General features: G+C 38.2%; 1 protein-coding gene across 6 annotated transcripts in view; it reads right to left on the bottom strand.

Moving 5' to 3' along the window:
- The window catches only part of KYAT3 (kynurenine aminotransferase 3), an 80,854-nt gene that overhangs the window by 21,838 nt on the left and 39,605 nt on the right, over positions 1-19,411 (bottom strand). For all 6 annotated transcript variants that reach the window (XR_006221668.1, XR_006221670.1, XR_006221669.1 and 3 more), the window contains exons 5-10: positions 18,349-18,498; positions 14,238-14,324; positions 12,871-12,996; positions 12,651-12,771; positions 4,999-5,075; positions 3,507-3,596 (exon numbers count right to left, since the gene is read on the bottom strand). Coding sequence is in view for 2 of the 6 variants with exons in the window: in XM_042997788.1 (XP_042853722.1) it covers positions 3,507-3,596; positions 4,999-5,075; positions 12,651-12,771; positions 12,871-12,996; positions 14,238-14,324; positions 18,349-18,498 (651 nt within the window). In the remaining 4 variants the exon portion in view is untranslated. The remainder of the gene's footprint in view (positions 1-3,506; positions 3,597-4,998; positions 5,076-12,650; positions 12,772-12,870; positions 12,997-14,237; positions 14,325-18,348; positions 18,499-19,411) is intronic.

Below are 19,411 nucleotides of genomic sequence, written 5' to 3' on the forward strand. Positions count from 1 at the left end.
CTTTGCACTTGTTCTCACAGTCTGGAAGGTTCTTCTCTAGGTAACTATTTGGCTACTTAACCTTCAGTTTGTAGCTCAAATGACCCCTTCTCAGTGAGACTTTCAAAGGTTACTCCATTTAACACTGTATATTTTCCCCTTAGCACTTTATATCCTTCCTCTTACTTGCTTTAATTTTCTCTGTTGTATCTATCAACATCTGACATATTATTAAAATATTTACTTCTTGGGGCACCTGGGTGGCTCAGTTGGTTAAGTGTCCGACTTTGGCCCAGGCCATGATCTCGCAGTCCCTGAGTCTGAGCCTCGCATCGGGCTCTGTGCTGACAGCTCAGAGCCTGGAGCCTACTTGAGATTCTGCAACTTCCTCTCTCTCTGCCCCTACCGTGCTCCCACCTCTGTCTGTCTGTCTGTCTCTCTCTCAAAAGTAAATAAACATTAAAAAAAATTTTTTTAATAAAATTTTTTCTTCTTTATCATCTGCATACTCCGAGTAGGCAACATGCAGAAGAAAGAAACTAGACCAATTTCTTACACCATTCACAAAAATAAACTCAAAATGGATGAAGAACCTGAATGTGAGACAGGAAACCATCAAAACCCTAGAGGGAAAAACCCCCTCTGACCTCAGCTGCTGCAATTTCTTACTTGACACATCTCCAAGGGCAAGGGAATTAAAAGCAAAAATGAACTATTGGCACCTCATCAAGATAAAAAGCTTCTGCACTGCAAAGGAAACAATCAGCAAAACTAAAAGGCAACCGATGGAATGGGAAAAGATATTTGCAAGTGACGTATCAGATAAAGGGCTAGTATCCAAAACCTATAAAGAATTCACCAAACTCCACACCCAAAAAACAAATAATCCAGTGAAGAAATGGGCAGAAGACAGGACAGACATTTTTCTAAAGAAGACATCCAGATGGCCAACAGGCACATGAAAAGATGCTCAACATCACTCATCATCAGGGAAATACAAATCAAAATCACACTGAGATACTACCTCACACCGGTCAGAGTGGCTAAAATGAACAAATCAGGAGACTACAGATGCTGGAGAGGATGTGGAGAAACAGGAACCCTCTTGCACTGTTGGTGGGAATGCAAATTTGTGCAGCCACTCTGGAAAACAGTGTGGAGGTTCCTCAAAAAATTAAAAATAGATCTACCCTATGACCCAGCAGTAGCACTGCTAGGAATTTACCCAAGGGATATAGGAGTACTGATGCATAGGGGCACTTGTACCCCAATGTTTATAGCAGCACCTTCAACAATAGCCAAATTATGGAAAGAGCCTAAATGTCCATCAGCTGACGAATGGATAAAGAAGATGTGGTTTATATATACAATGGAATACTACTTGGCATTGAGAAAGAATGAAATCTGGCCATTTGTAGCAACATGGATGGAACTGGAGAGTGTTATGCTAAGTGAAATAATTCAGGCAGAGAAAGACAGATATCATATGTTTTCACTTATATGTGGATCCTGAGAACCTTAATAGAAGACCAGAGGGGAGGGGAAGGGCGAAAAAAAGTTACAGAGAGGGAAGGAGGCAAACTGTAAGGGACTCTTAAATACTGAGAACAAACCGAGGGTTGATGGGGGGTGGGGGAGAGGGGAAAGTGGATGATGGGCATTGAGGAGGGCACCTGTTGGGATGAGCACTGGGTGTTGTATGGAAACCAATTTGACAATAAATTATATCTAAAAATTTTTTTAATAAAATATTTTCTTCTTTATTATCTGCATACTCCCAATAGGCTGTAAGCTCAATAAGGGAAGAATTTCTTTATGCTGTATTTCTTCTACTAGCAAATATTTGTTGAATAAGTGAATGGATTGATTTTGAGTGGATGAAATGAGTTTAATATATATAAAACCAGAAGTCAAAACTAACCTTTATTATGACACTGCTTTAGAGAGTCACAGGAAAGAGAATTTTAAAACAAAATTTTGTCTCATTCAGTAAATATTTTTGGCAGGAAGCAAAAAAAGTAAACTTACTATAGCCAACACATTTCAATCTTTCAGCCTTCTAACAGCCTTCCAGAAAAAGATATTTTTTTCAGTGATCTGATTATTCACAGAATGATGGTACACATATCCCTGTTTTATAAATTTATTTAAAAAAAACACACAGAGGGGCGCCTGGGTGGCTCAGTCGGTTAAGCGTCCGACTTCGGCTCAGGTCATGATCTCACGGTCCGTGAGTTCGAGCCCCGCGTCGGGCTCTGTGCTGACAGCTCAGAGCCTGGAGCCCGTTTCAGTTTCTGTGCCTCCCTCTCTCTCTGACCCTCCCCCATTCATGCTCTGTCTCTCTCTGTCTCAAAAATAAATAAACGTTAAAAAAAAAAAAAAAAAAATTAAAAAAAACACACAGAAACAATATAAAAAAGATATACATTAAAAAGTCTTGTACCCACCCTATCCCTATCTATTCATATTGCCTATTCCTCATACCCAAATAGCCACTTTTAGTAGCCTCTTACAGATCCTTCCAGATATCCTTTAAGAAAATAAAAGTGTATGGTTTCTCCCTTTCTTATACAGGATATAGCACAAATACACACTACTCTGTATGTTGCTCTTTTAACCTTATAGTATATTCTAGAAATCTTTCCATATCGATAATTATAGAGCTCCCTCCTTTCCCTCTCTCTTTCCTTTCTTTTCATTTTTAAATAGTCATGGTGACAGACAGAATAATGGACCCCAAAGGTGTCTAGGTCTTAAAACCCAGAACCTATAAATATGTTACTCTACATAGTAAAATAAACTTTGCAAATGAGGTTTAAATTAAGGATCTCAAAACGAAGAGATTATCTTGGATTATTCATGGGCCTAATACAATCATAAGGATCCTCGTACGGGAAAGAAGGTAGCAGGAGAGTCAGAATCATGTTAGAGTTATGTGACCTCAAGCCAAGGAATGTGAGCAGCCCCTAGAAGATGGAAAAGACAAGCAACGAACACTCCCTTACAACCTGCAGAAGGAACACCAGTATGGAGACACCTTGTTTTTAGCCCTGTAAGACCCATTTCAGACTGTTGACCTCCAGAACTGTAAGATTAAAATTTTTTGTTTTAAGCCACTAAGTTTGTGGTAATTTGTCACAGAGAAATGGGAAACTAATGCAAAACTCAGATAATATTTAAATGTTTGGCTAGACCATGGTTTATTTAATTGCCAGTGGATGGATAATGTGCATCCCCTATCTTTTGCAATGAATGGCCACGCACATACAGAGCTTCTTGCTTCTCAGGTATACAGATAATAGCAACAGAGTAAACTCCCAGAAGATGGATTCCTGCTTTGGAGCACATGCACATCTATAATTTTGCTTGGTGTTGTCACTGTCCTTCACAGAGTCTGTTCTACTTTGCAATCTCACCAGTGTTCAAAGCTAAAACTCAATGACTTTAAACAAACAAACCAAAAAACCATTCTAGTAACACCTTCACCAAAAGACCATGCTTCAACCCCAAGTTACTCTAACACCTACCTGTAAAGGTGTAGCACAAGTATAAACAGTGTTTTGTTGAACTGTCTGTAAATGTTTTATCAAATGATTAGGACCAATGGACCAGCCAAGCTGAAAAAGGAAAAAAAGAAAAGCAGATTTCAGAAAGTGAATCTAACTGTATGTATTAAATCTGATAGAGTAGCTCAGCTTAATGTAATTATTAAACATATGTAATTCTAAAATGTTCACTCTATGAAAGTAGTGTAGTTATTAGTATTTGCTCATCATTTCAACACTGTTCTGTGGGAAAGTGTCCCACCGGAGTCACTAAACTCTGTCTTCAGAAGGTAAATAGTGCCCACAATCATTATAACCCTTTTCTTTTCTAATTCGCTACTTCTGAACGTCTAAAAACTCATAACAAAGCTTATTTGAATTAGATAAAAGTAACTCTGAATGAGGGCCTAAGGGACTCTTCCATAATTTGGTTCTGCAGGCCCCATTTTTGATACTCCTTGCTTCTTGGCCATGTTCAGGATAGGGCTGGTTGGAAGATAATCAAGCTTCGACTGGGTAAATTGTTAATGTATTACATAGTGCAGTGCTTAAGTACATAAATTCTGAAGCTGGATTGCCTGGCTGGCTTGAGTTTATTAGCAGTATAACCTCAGGCAACTTACTTAACTTCTCTTACTAGTTTTATTATCTATAAAATGGGGATAATAAATTATACTCACTTCATAATGCCATTATGAGAATGAGTATGTGTAAAGCACTTAGAACCTGGCACATAGTAAGTGCCAAAATATTAGCTATTATTATGTATTATATTTTTCCTCCTTTTTTATTAATATGCAATAATCTGAACATTCTTTGCAAAGAAGAGTGCCATTGGTTGGTTACTTATAAAATGAAAAATGACTATTTTTCTGCCATTTGCAATGACATGGATGGAGCTACAGAGTATTATGCTAAGTGAAATAAGTCAGAGAAAGGCAAATACCATGTGATCTCACTCATATGTGGAATTTAAGAAACAAAACAAATGAGCAAAGGAAAAAACAAGAGAGAGAGACACACACACACACACACACACCCAAGAAATGGATGTGTAGCTAGAGAGAACAAACCGAGTGTTAGTGGACGGGAGTGGAGGTGTGGGGGGATGGGTTAAATAGGTGATGGGGATTTAAGAGGGCACCTGTGATGAGCACTGGGTATGGTAATGAAGTGATGAATCACTAAATTCTATACCTGAAACTAATATTACACTGTATATTAACTAACTACACTTTAAATAAAGTTTAAAAAAACTTTAAAAAAAAAGAAAGAAATGATTAGGTCTCAAAAAGGAGAAAGGTCAACAGGAAAGCTGAATGAGTAAACAAAAGGTCAGTAAGTACAAAAACCTGGGTAAACTGTATATATATGCATTTAACACACTCTCTCTCTCTCTCTCTCTCTCTCTCTCTCTCTCTCCAAGAAATAAAATACGTGTCTGTTTTTAAGCAATTATTCTTTTGCATCTTACCTTCCAGCCAGTTACACTGAAAGTCTTTCCGGCACTTCCTATCGTTATTGTTCTCTCCCACATACCTGGAAAAGTAGCTAAACCGGAAAAAGAAAAAAAAAAGTTAAATAATTGCTTTCCAATCAATCTACATTCAGTATAACTTAAAAACATAAATGTAGTATAATGCAGGCGGTATATTTCAGTAGGTTTTTTTTTTAATTTTTTAATGTTTATTTATTTATGTATGTTTATTTATTTAATGTATGTTTATTTATTTTTGAGAGAGAGAGAGACAGAGCTCGAGAGGGAAAGGGCCAGAGAGAGAGGGAGACACAGAATCTGAAGTAGGCTCCAGGCTCCGAGCTGTCAGCAGAGCCCAATGTGGGGCTCGAACTCATGAACTGTGAGACCATGACCTGAGCCAAAGTTGGACGCTTAACCAACTGAGCCACCTAGACACCCCTATTTCAGCAGGTTTTTAAAATATAATGTAACTTTAAGCCAAACATAGTTGAAAATGTCACAGTGCTTAAAAATACTGTATAATATGTGATAGATTAAATAATGTTAAGTAGCAAAATCACTTCAAGGGTCAGAAGTGGCAAAGGTGTCAGTAGGCAGCGTTCCAGGCAGTGGTAGCACAGCCGTGGCGTGGCACCTGGCGCTCAGTGTCAGTGGTAGCTGTGCATTCACTAATACTGCACTCTTCTGTGGCACCATTTTGATTGTGGTCCTAGCCATTGTTGACTCGCCTCTACTCTGCCCATTTTCCGAGTCTACCTCTACAGGATTCCTAAGACAATGTTTCTTAAAATGTGGTTCTCACACCAGTACTAGCAATATCAATGGGGAACTTGTAAGGAAGGCAAACTATCGGACCATACCTCAGATCTCCTCAATCAGAAACTCTGGGGGTAGGGCCCCGCGATGCATGTGTGCATGTGTGTTTTGCTAACAATTTTAAGATATATATCCCACACCATAAAATTTACTTATTTAAATTGTCTAATTCAATGGTTTTTAGCATATCTGCAGAGCTGGGCAACCAGTTTTAGAACAATTTTTCACCCCAAAAGCCCATACCTTTTAGGTATCACCCCTTAATATCTCCGTGGCCAATAGCCCTAGAACTTGTCTGAATGGAGTTTATTTGGCATACTTATTCTCTCCATAATGCACACCACAGTCTTCTTATACTTCAAAACATCAGCCAGCACTTCAGCACTATGCTACGGGGTCTATTTTAAACAACAAAATCACCATGAAAAGGGCACTTGTTTATAGTATAAGCTGAAATAAGAAGGCAGAGTGTTGCCTTGTTGACCTCAACTGAGAATACACATATGAGGTGACTCAAATTTTTTGCCCCTCTTGGCACGTCTGTGAATGAAGCGCTGTGAGTATCGACTTTGAAGTTACAAATAGATTTCTGCGAGTAGGTGATTCACAAATATGGATTCCACAAATAATGAGAAATGACAGTGTAAACGTTTTCAAGTGATTGACATCTTTAATAAAATCATTCATTCACATACTCATTTGCTTAGCAAACATTTATTACCAATGACCAGGTCCCAGGGACTAAGCCATGTCTAAAAGAAACAAAGATGAGAAAAAAGCACATCCTATCTTTGAAGAGCTTATGGTCTAGTGGGGATAGGAGAAAAGTAAAACAGCAGTCATATACAGTGTGGTAAGTGCTGTAATAGTAAGCAGCATGGAGTATCATGCAAGGACAGAAGGTGTTAGGGGTAGCTTTCTGCAGCCAGTAAAGCTTAAGCTGAGACCTGGAAGACCATGTGGAATTCTGCCACTCAGAGAAGGGGAGGAAAGGTATTTGGGGCAAAGAGAATGCAGGTAAAATCATACAGGTATAAAATGCAGGAGCTTGTGAATTCTGCCCAAAATTGGTAAATTATTCCCTTGTTAATGTTCGGAGAGTGCTACCTATGCTGCTCTTTGTTCCCTTTTTTTAATGTTTATTTATTTTTAGAAAGAGTGCACGAGCGGAGAAGGGGGAGAGAGGGAGACACAGAATCGGAAGCAGGCTCCAGGATCTGAGCTGTCAGCACAGAGCCTGACGTGGGGCTCGAACTCATGAACCATGAGATCATGACCTGAGCCAAAGTCGGCGCTTGACCAACTGAGCCACCCAGGCGTCCCCCTATGCTGCTCTTTGGATTGCTCGAGTAGTTTAGATGTTAAGTTCTTCACATGCAATCCCATGAGTTTTTCACTTGTTTTTCAGAGGTACAGTAGATACTCTTGTATTGTTCTAAGAGTGTTGGTATACATAAAGAGAAAACAAATAGCCATTTCTGTGTGATCTAAGCTACTGTTTTCTTAATCTTCTCATATACAAGTCATGTGGCTACTAAAATGTAAGGTAGCTAAAGAAATTTCCAAAATGGATTCATACGTAATCAGTCCATTGTGAAATACTTGCCAATATCTGTAAAGGTAGGAAAACTACATAAATCAGGATGTTATAATTGTATTCTCTGTGGAGTAAAACAAAACCCAAAAATAATAAATAAAGAAAATATTTAGAGAATCAATTCAAAGAAAGAATATTCTAACATTTGATATAAATATCCTATCATTTCAAGTTTTGAAACAGTTCTAGTATTCCAAAAGAATACCATGACACATGTCCCACTTTCCTATTTGACCAGAGAAAATCTAAACTATGTATAATGCAGAGTATCACCTCCTTTAAAGTAATAATATGTATCCAAAACCCGGAAAGTCTATTAGTAAACACAATATTTAGAAATAAGTTCTTTAAGGGGCACCTGAGTGGCTCTGTCGGTTAAGCATCCATCTTCTGCTCAGATCATGATCTTGCCATTCCCGAGTTCCAGCCCTGCGTCAGGCTCTGTGCTGAAAGCTCAGAGCCTGGAGCCTATTTCAGATTCTGTGTTTCCCTCTCTTTCTCTGCTCCTCCCCTGCTTGTGCTCTGTCTCTCTCTCACAAATAAACAAACATTAAAATCAGAAATAAATTCTTTGAAATTAAGAATTACCCAGAGAAACGAATACAATCCTAACATGTTTTCTTAAGTTATATCCAAAGGAAATCAAAACTACCCACATGTCAAATGTAGGTTTCATTCACAAAACATCAATGTAATAGTTTTGGTATAATATTTTTTTGAAAAGAGCTAAGCAATTTTGATGGCTATTTTAGCCATTTTAAAAAATGGATGTCTTTTTTCAAGCAGTAAGCTAATCAACTGAATAACTTACAAGGAATTTTATATTATTTGTCTAAATGCCAAAAGATTAGTATATCAATATAAATGTATTAATATCTTTTTTATAGAAGAGAGGTTTCTCTGTTGACTGACATGTCATTTTACAGAAATGCAGAGACATCATTTGAATCAAGAATCTGATCCAAGAACAAATTCTACTACTTCATTAAAAAGGGCCCTAAGGAATTTTTTAAAAACATCTGGATGTTCATATCCTCTCCGAGACTTGGGGAGCCACAGAAATTAAAGCAAACAGATAGAACAGAAGACCACAACACTGTGTGTGAATCTAGAAGAAAAAAAAATCTTTGCATGTCTGATCATTTTTAAAAAATGGTACCTAGGAGTGCCTGGCTGGTTCAGTTGGTAGAGCATGCCACTCTTGATCTCAGGGTTGTGAGTTCAAGCTCCACGCTGGACATAGTGATTACTTACAAAACACAACCTAGGGGCACCTGGCTGGCTGGCTGGCTGGCTGGCATGTGAGTCTTGGTCTTGGGGTTGAGTTCAAGCCCCATGGTGGTCGTAGAGATTACTTACAGGCATAAATAAAAGTAAAAAGGAAAACTGATATCTAGTATTAAGCTTAGGTTGCATTTGTATCTGAAAGGCAAGTGGTCATTGCACTTCTCATTTATGACTCGTGCTCTTTAAATCAGCTGCAGCAGCAATAACAGTTATTTACAGGTGGCTTAGGCTTCAACAGAAGTCAGATAAAGATTATAGACAGAAGGAAGAGTGCTACCCCAGGGAAAATGGCCTCAGTGAAAGCATGAGGGTGATGCTAATTCACGATGTATGGCTGGAAAGCTTTATTGTGTTATATTAAAGAACTACTATCACACTCTGCAGATTAATGGAATAGTCACTTTGCATCTTTCGTGTATTCATATTTGATAGAATACCTAAGTTTTCATGGAACCAAACCACTCCCTAAATAATGAAATAGTGAATTCATTTTTTTTCTTGTTTTAACTTTATGGGCTGTTATAACAACTAAAATATCTGAGTTAAAAATATAGGTCTTGGGGCACCTGGGTGGCTCAGTCAGTTAAGCGTCCAACTTCAGATTCTGTGTCTCCTTCTCTGTTCCTCTCCCACTCACACTCTGTATCTCTCTCTCTCTCTGTCAAAAATAAAGATTAAACATACATATTTTTTTAAATATATAGGTCTTGATATCTTTAGCAAGTAATATGTGTTACACTTTTACTATGAAGGGCTTATATGAGGTTTAAACAATATAATAAAGGTTTAAACAATAACTCAAGATCATTTAAGTTATCTATTGGAAAAATATTGCTGAACTTAGTTAACTAAAACTCTAAGGATTTGAGACATTATCACTTAGAAATGAACATATGTGTTGAGTACAAAATTATATTTATTAATTAGCTAGATGCCTATTCCTCTGTTTAATTGTTAAAAATTACAAAAAAGGGGTGCCTGGGTAGTTCAGTTGGTTAAGTGTCCGACTTCAGCTCAAGTGATGATCTCATGGTTTGTGAGTTCAAGCCCTGCATCAGGCTCTGCACTGACAACACGGAGCCTGCTTGGGATTCTCTCTTTTTCACTCTCTCTCTCCGCCTCTCCCCCAATCTCTCTCAGAATAAATGAACTTAAACATTTTTTTTAATTACAAAAAATAATTATTTGTCTATGTTGACCTGATTTTCGACTGGGAATGGTTCAATGATCTGAAACAGAGGTCATCAACAAGAAGGGTGAACGAAGGTGAACTCTGATGTAATTTTGACATGAAACAGCAGTTTGCTGTGTTGAGGCACCATGCCTTGCACATCTCTGTCTGCCTTCTCTGTTTATCAATTCTCCCTGAGAAAATTCTCTTCCATGGGTTCCACCACCAACAAAATTTTGACGACTGCCAAAACCCTTTCCCCTCATAATTTGATCCTAACTGTCAGGCCTATAATTCTACTTGTCTCCAGACATCTTCTCTTCTAGGCCTCATAGAGACTGAAACTTAGCAAGACTAAAGAAAGCATGAGAGGCAGGAATATTCCTTACTCCCCACAGAGCTGCCCCTCCTCTGTACACGTCCACCTCTGCTTACAGGCCTCACCACTGCTGAAGGGGCTGGGCCAGAGATTTCAGAATCCCACTGGCTGGTTCCCTTCCCACCTTCAGATGCTATATTCTCCCCTATTGTTGACTTCTAAATAGCCCACTTGTGTCAACTCCACTGCTAGGGCATCTAACTCACTTCAGGTCCTCGCCTGTAACTGGTTCTTACCTTATAAAACAAATCCAATCAAGGAACCCATTCCCTTGTCTTGGCACACCTCCTGCAGTAGTTCTCAAATTATGCTTCACTGGAACTTTGGTGATCAAATTAATGTGTAGAATTTTTTTTTTAATCAATTTTAAGTTTTCCTCCATGAAATTTTCTCAAGCACCTAAAGTACTACCATTATCTGATAGTGTATGCTACCAACAGTGAAACAAATGAACATTTAGTGAGAGGCAAAATCAGAAAAACTCTGATATGTCTGTATCAATGGCTCTTTGTACAAATATGCACACAACCGGGATTTTTATATTGACTCCTTCTAATTATTAAGTTTCTTTTTAAAAAAAATTTTTTTTTAACGTTTATTTATTTTTGAGACAGAGAGAGACAGAGCATGAATGGGGGAGGGTCAGAGAGAGGGAGACACAGAATCTGAAACAGGCTCCTGGCTCCGAGCTGTCAGCACAGAGACCGCGAGATCGTGACCTGAGCCAAAGTCGGCCGCTTAACCGACTGAGCCACCCAGGCGCCCCTAATTATTAAGTTTCTATTAAGAAAATTGCTTCTAGTTTCAGGATGGAAGGCAACGTATCCCTATTCTACAATGTGAACATTGTGGCTTCAAGGTGCTCTACACTAACATTGAGTTTCAGAACCACTTACCTCCTCAACAAGTTTAAACTTTGTTCTCATAATCAAGATTGTCAGAATTACTCTACTTTTCCATTATCATCTGTGACTGTTATAACATATCCTTATAAACCACTTGCCCTAATCTTAAGTATATCTTGATCTGTTATGCCTTCTTGCCTCAGTCCACATTAGTTTATCTGATAGGAATTTTAATGTTTTTAATTTTTAATTTTTATTTTTTGAAGGAGAGAGAGACAGAGCATGAGGGGGGGAGGAGCAGAGCGAGAGGGAGACACAGAATTTGAAGCAGGCTCCAGGCTCTAAGCTGTCAGCACAGAGCCTGATGCAGGACTTGAACTCACAAACTGTGAGATCATGACCTGAGCTGAAGTCAGACGCTTAACCGACTGAGCCACCCAGGTGCCCCCTGATAGGAATTTTATTTGTACCTCTCTGCTTAACAAATTCCATCTTTTGCCCACTCCTCTGTTGATCTTCTCAAGCAGCTGCTTTGTCCTCCATATTTCTACACTTTAAAACGTACCACAGGGATAATTATGATATATGAAACAACTATATATAAGCGCACTAATTTATTTATTGATATCTGCCACAGTGATTTCAGTTTTTCTTCCCTTATCTCCTTCATATTTCCTATTCATTTCTTCATCAATTACTTTCTGATTACCTAACACGTTCAAGTTCCTATCCTAGAAACTGCACATTCAGAAGTCACTAAAACAAACAAATATCCTATGTTCCAGCAGGTTAGAAGTAAACTATATAGAAGTAAACTATATATATTATTATAATAGAAAAAACAAAACAGAACAAAAAAAAATAAAGCAAAGCAAATTCTGGAAGAAAGACTTATAACTATCTTAAATGTGGCCATAAAAACTGGTATCTGAATAAAGCCCTGGGGGAGATTGAGCCATGTGGATATTTGGGGGGAAAGTGTTTCCAGGCATAGAAAGGGCAAATGTTCAGACCCAAAGGTTGCAACCCAGCATATAGTCTTATGGTTGATATCAGTTTAGATAACCCTAGAAGACACCGAGGCAGGGTGTCTTGGGAGATGGCAGGGTAGTAATGATGAAACCTCAGGCAAGAGCCAAGCAGCAACAGCTTACTCGCCCTGCAATTTTCTCCTGTCGACTTGGCATTTTGGCAACTTGCTCAGCAGAGACAGTCCAACTTGGGAACAAGTAAGCTCCCTGTATCTTATGTACCACGTAAAAGATAAATTCTTGATAAAAAGCCAAGGATATGGGCAAAAGTATAACTTCTCTGGTTTCATAGCCTTATAGTATGATCCAAAAATCTCTTCCCCAAAGTTTGTACTGCTTGTCTTTCAGTCTGTTTATTAGTTCACTCAAGCATCATTTATCCAAATCCCATTTAAGTGCTCACACAGACCAATACCCATTGCAAGGACTATTTTAAAGCTGTTCTGGGATCCCTTCCAATCAGTTGTTCCACATGTGCCCAAACACATTTAGATTTGTGACTCTATGTAATAATCAGTACCTATTTTTACATGTTTATTTCCAGTATATACAAGCCATTCATAAACCTCATCACTGATGCAGAGTGTGTCATATTTGATGCAAAGGTCAGCAATTACTTGGAGTTCTTCTTTGGTATATACCTATATGTATTAAAGAAAACAAAAGAGCAGAGCCAATTATGATTCAACATGTGAGACAATGATAGGTCAGAAGACTGTATAAAGAGATCAAAGACTCACCTTGCCAATGGGGTTATGTGGAGTATTCAGTATAATCGCTTTGGTTTTGGAGTTAAACTTACTTGCCAGTTCTTGAGGATCCAATGTCCAGTCAGAACTAGACCATTTTTTCCCATCGACAGGTTTCTACATATGAAGAATCAAGATGTGATTTAATCCAATTAATTCATGTTTGCTGTCTTACAAATAAATAACCTAATGGCACAGGGTGGCGGAGCAGAGTAGAGAAAGGCATGGCAAAGGTAACTGAATAAATGACTAACAAAGAAAATAGAAATAACTAAGCTTTCATTCTGCCTTAAGTGCCCAAGAAGACTTAAGTCTCATGCTCACACCTAGTAAATGGGAAAATAAACTCTGTCAACACAAACAGCTGTTAAAGTATGTACATGCCTTCAAAGGAGCCAGCTATAACTATGGTTAACATGTCTGAGACTGTAAGGCTAATACAAGATTCTGTGATTCACCTTAGTGTATTACTTATTATAGTAAGATGTTTAAAAAAGACAATAGTAGCATACTTTATTAAATTCCTTAGTAGCAAAATTAAAAAAAATAATTCATTCATAATTCCGATATCAGACGAGATCGGGCACATTCAGGGTGGTTTGTCCTTAGACAATTCATTCATAATTCAACAAGCATTTATAAAGCACCCAGCATATACCCTACACTGTTAGTCACTAGGGAACAGGGCTATAAAAGTGAGTTAGAAATAGTCTCTGGGGTGCCTGGCTGGCTCAGTCGGGTGGAGTGTGCAATTCTTCATCTCAGAGTTGCAGGTTCGAGCCCCATGTTGGGTGCATATTACTTAAAAATAAAATCTTAAAAAAAAAAAAAAAAAAAAAAAAGAGGGGCGCCTGGGTGGCTGAGATGGTTGAGCATCTATTTTACTCTTGATTTCAGCTCAGGTCTTGATCTCAACGGTTCATGGGTTCGAGCCCCACATCGGATTCTGTGCTGACAGTGTGGAGCCTGCTTGGGAGTCTGTCTGTCTGTCTCTCTCTCTCTCTCTCTCTGCCCCTCCCCTACTCCTGCATGCTCTCTCTCAAAATAAATAAACATTAAAAATGAGGAAAAAAAAAGAATTGGTCTCTGATCTGGTGGTGTTCATAGTTTATGGAGGAGACACATAACCACAAAAGAATGTTACATATAGTGTGGATATTGATACAACAGAGACACATGGCAAACACAGGATAAAGCAATAACAGCTGCCCTCTTAAAGATGTTGATTACCTTCAGCCATTGTAGAGATACACAGTAAATCCCAAAATGTAATAAAAGTAGAAACTTCATCAGTGACAAAGCAATTCTGTATATTTTCAAAGCATCTTAAAGTATATGTATCGCATTGGCAAACTTACAGGTCTTAGGGGAATAAAAACAGGTGTTGCTCCAGCCATTCTCACCATGGGCTCATAGCAGTCATAGAAAGGTACTATTACTATGACCTAAAATAAAAACCAAATAAGAATGTGACATATCAATCATTCATTCATTTAAAATACATTGTGTACCTCCTATGTGTGAGGTGCTGTCCTACATGCTGAAATGCAGCAATGAAAGAACTGGCCTTCCTTGCCTTCATGCCTGCCTCTTCGTGGGAGAGGACATGGAAGAGACGTTAGAGACAGATGTGTCCAGGGAGTTCTGGCTCTCTTAATGAGATCCACAGAAGGGCTTACAGTGGGGATTCTTGAAATTATATGCAAAACTTTACATGTGCCTAGGTAGATTTTTCTGGGGAAAGAGGCCATAATTCCCATCACATCCTCCAAAGAATGTTCCAGCCAAAAACATGAAGAATTTCTTTAAATTTTAGATGACAAACAAACAAAAAAATCAGAGAGGGGCAGAAGCAAAAGACTCTGAGGAAAGATAACAGCAATGCTCTCCATTATGGAGAACTAACTTATAAGTATTATCCTGAGAATAAAGATGTTTCTCTTTGGTCAAAAGCACTCCAAAACAAACAGTGGACGCAGGGAGACTAGTTAAGATGCTACTGTTATTGTCTGATACCCTCAGTTTCCCTCTGGTGACTTATACCTAGCTAGATTCAGTCTTTTTTCCCAATCTCTTGAGATATATTCCTTGTTCCTTTGCCCCTACATGCTCTCTCTCAGTCACCCGTGGGCTGGCTTTTAGGTCAGTGGGCCAATCCAACCAGTCCCTTTGGTATTCCACCCAGAGTCCACCAGCTTGGATCTAAGTAAGCATCCCTGATTTTTTACTTTTCTGTAAGGAAAGTCTGAACACATAATTTATATCTTTCATGTATATTCAATTTTTATTATCTTTTTAAACCTAACAATATTACATGAAAACTTCATATTATTACAGTTTTAATGTTTATTATCTTTTAAGGAATTTTTTTTGATGTTTATTTATTTTTGAGAGAGATAGAGGCAGTGCGAGAGGGGAAGGGCCAGGGCCGGAGGGAGAGGGAGACACAGAATCTGAAGCAGGCTCCAGGGTCTGAGCTGTCAGCACAGAGCCTGATGTGGGGCTTGAACTCAGGGACCAGGAGATCATGACCTGAGCCGAAGTTGGACACTTAACTGACTGAGCCACCCAGGCGCCAACCCCCACCCCCCGCTGTTTGGTTTTTTCTTTTTAATATTTATTATCTTAATGGCTATTTGGAAGTCTACTGAATTCTAAAATAAGTTTTAATCATTTGCTTATATACATAACAATGCTATATTTATTTGTGAGTATGTGTAGTTTCTCTATTTTTAAAAATGTTTATTTATTTTGAGAGAGAGAGAGAGAAAAAGTGCAGAGAGAGGCAGAGAGAGGGAGAGAGAGAATCCCAAGCAGGCTCCACACTCAGTGCAATGTGGGGCTCAATCCCACAACCGTGAGACCACGACCTGCACCAAAATCAAAAGTCAGATGCTTAATTGACAGAGCCACTCAGGTGCCTCTGTAGTTTCTCTATTTTTAAACAGTTGAATAAATTCACATGATTGTTATTTTGCTAGATTAAAGAGTATAAACATTTTTAGGGCACATTATACATACATACAGTCAAATTGCTTTAGGAAATTGGATTAACTATAATTTCCTAAGTCAACACTAAGTTGTCTCACTTAACTTTTGTTGGCTAAGTTAGTGATATCTAACTGTTGCTCCAAATTTTTTTTTAATGTTTATTTATTTTTGAGAAAGAGACAGAGACAGAGCGTGAATGGGGGGAGGGGAAAAGAGAGAGGGAGACACAGAATTCAAAGCAGGCTCCAGGCTCTGAGCTGTCAGCACAGAGCTTGATGTGGGGCTCGAACCCACAAACTGTGAGACAATGACCTGAGCCGAAGTCGGACGCTTAACCAACTGAACCACCCAGGCACACCACTAACTCTTGTTCTACATTTGCACATTTAATGTGTATTTCATATGATGTGAAGTAACTCTTCAAGGCCTTTCTCACTAAAGTCATATAAGGCTGTTACATTCTAAAGCCCCTTCATTTCTACTAGTCATTCAACTCACATTGAGTACCTACTATAAAATCTGCTATGTTAGGTGTTAGGTAATGGGAAGGACAAAGAAATGAACTTTGTTCGTTCCCTCTGGGAATGGATCTTTCCCTCAAGGGAACTGTAAGCTCTTAATTAGTCTGTGAAATTCTCAGGGACCAAGATGACCTATCTTTGAACCCTAGTGAGAAACCTAGTACCTGATTTGAAGTGAGATATAAAAGAAAACTGGGAGGAAGCGAGGTAAAATTGAAAGAATATACTTGATATTCTTTGCTGTAATTTCTTTATTTTTATGATGGGAATAATTCCCCTCACTTTCTGAAGAGTATTTATTGAGCACTCAGTATTTTAGGGACTGGTAATATAGCAATAAACTTTCTACTGTGAGAGACCATAAACAAGAAAAAAACAGAAGTAAATTAGATAATTTCAGATAATAACAAATACTATAAAGAAAATAAAACAGGTCAATGTGACAGAAAGTGACACGTGTGTGATTTCAAAATATCAGATACAGTGATCAGGGAAGAAAGAATAAAGAAGGTCAAGGGCTGAGCCTCTGGGATGCAAAAAGAGGAAGCAACAAAGGATTAACAACATCAAAGAATGAGATAAAACTTTCAACTATTTTACAGGATTAAAGGAGATTATGTATATGAAAGTGTAACTGCACTTCCTTAAGATGTTTCCTTAAGTAGCTTATTGTCTGGCATAGTAGAGAGAATTAGAGATGTAAAAGAGGAACATAATACAATGTAGTAGCAGTATCTTGTATGTAAGAGGTACAGAGAGTGCCATGAGAGTTCAAAGAAAGGAATTAACAACATAGATCATGGTAAATATTCAGCAGTGCCTCTCTGGAGTTTCCCAGGCCTACATTAGCAGAGTCAATCACTTCTTTCTGTCACTACTGTAACATACACACACATTCCTATTCACCTGCTTGCGAGTCTATCTCCTCTACTAGATGGGGAACTCCTTCCACACAGAAACTGTCTTTTAATTTTTTTTTTTAACGTTTATTTATTTTTGAGACAGAGAGAGACAGAGCATGAACGGGTAAGGGTCAGAGAGAGGGAGACACAGAATCTGAAACAAGCTCCAGGCTCTGAGCTGTCTGCACAGAGCCCGACGCGACGCTCGAACTCACGGACCGCGAAATCATGACCTGAGCCGAAGTCGGCCGCTTAACCGACTGAGCCACCCAGGCGCCCCAGAAACTGTCTTTTAAAAATCTCCCACAGTGCCTATTATGGGAGATCCTCAGTGATTTCTGAATGAATGAATGAAAGAGGTCAGGAAATACTGAAGCAGGGGTATTGGAATGATAATAGGGAAAGAGTCCCAGTACTAAAGCAGAAATCACACAACCTTCTTGTTACACATCCCTCACATGCTGCTGCTAACAGTGCCGGGCACAAAAACACACTGACCAAATACTGGCTGACTGAGTTCAGATAAGGGTAATTTTAGTAGTGCAAACTAAAGATTCATTTTCCCCATCATGGTTGGCCCCTTCCACTTACCCTTCTCTAGATAGGCTATAGAAATAAGAATGAGTCACATGCAGCAAAACAGATGAATCTCACAGACATAATGATAAATGAGAGAAGCCAATTCAAGAACATACTGTGTGATTCCATTTATATTACATTAAAGAGCAGGTAAAATGAGCCTATGGTGATAGAAGACAGAAGAGTGGTTACCTCTGGGAGAATATTAACTAGGAAGAGGCATAAGGGAGCCTTCTGGGTGCTGGGAATGTATTATATCTTCATCTGGCTGGGGTTACATGGATATATGTATATATGTAAATATATACACAGGTAAAAAATTTATCAAGCTGTACACTTAAGATCTGTGAATTTTACTCATATGCATTACACTTCAAAAATAATTAAAAATAGTGTAAAATAAGTAACAGATTCAAAGGCAATACAAATGATAATAATGATTGCTATGGGTAAGATGATAATCTTAATATACTTACTTCATCTCCCTCATCAATTAATCCTTGAATGGTATTAAAAAGAGATCCATATGCTCCTACTGTCACAAGGATTTCTTTATTTGGATTGATTTGCTTTTGATAAATTTTTTCATATAAGCAGGATAGAGCTTTCACAAGCGATGGATGACCCTGTTGAATAAAAAAGAAAAAAACCTTGAATTTGATTATGGGATCTACTTCTTGGAAGCAATCTGGATTTAAAATGAAAGAATTTTTAAAATTTGGGTTTTTTGTTTATAATTATCCAAATAAAATTTTTATTTTTTTGATGAAAATAAAAAACATTTTTTCCCTACTCACAGACAGTTCCTACACGAATGGTCATGAAAACTTGCTAATTACTAAAAAATCCCCATTAAATGATTGATTTGGAATTCAAAATTCCAACATGTTTGCTTTGATAAAAATTGACATCAGTACCAAATATACCTTTGACAGTACATTTTGGACAGCCATGAAATCATATTGAACTACTTTATTTTTGATAGTAGTTAAATTATACTGAATAGAGTTGGACTTTTTTGCAATTAAAATTAAAAAGCCTGCATTGACGGTATATACCCTGAATCTGTTCTTCCAGGTTACCAAAGAGTAAGTTATTATGCCAATCAATGGATGACAGAATGAGGGCAAACACACATTCCCCAAAGAAACACCCATTAGTGCTGACGTGAGAGCTAATGTTAGGAGGAAGCAGGACATTCTTCATGACAGCCAAGAGGGGAGGAGTCATCTAAGAGAACAACCTTCACCAGAGGAACGAAGGGACTATAAATGCACAAAGTCTGAGACATGCGGGGAGTCTTAACTCCTTGATTAGTGCTTCCTCAATTCTTTCCTTCTATGTTCCCTGTTCTTCCCTCCTTCTCTTTTATTTCCCTTCCCATCCCCCTTCTTTGTCTATCTGGTATCAAAGTCAATATTACTTATTTTTTCTTGTGTAGCATGTACCTCTTGTTTTTGCTTTTGGAGAATGACCTTGATTTTCTGTCAGTTCCAAATAAGAGTCTAAGTGCAGGGCAAGTGCCCTTGTTTGCAAAGC

Source organism: Panthera tigris, chromosome C1 (genome assembly GCF_018350195.1).
Source record: "Panthera tigris isolate Pti1 chromosome C1, P.tigris_Pti1_mat1.1, whole genome shotgun sequence".
NCBI lineage: Eukaryota > Metazoa > Chordata > Mammalia > Carnivora > Felidae > Panthera > Panthera tigris.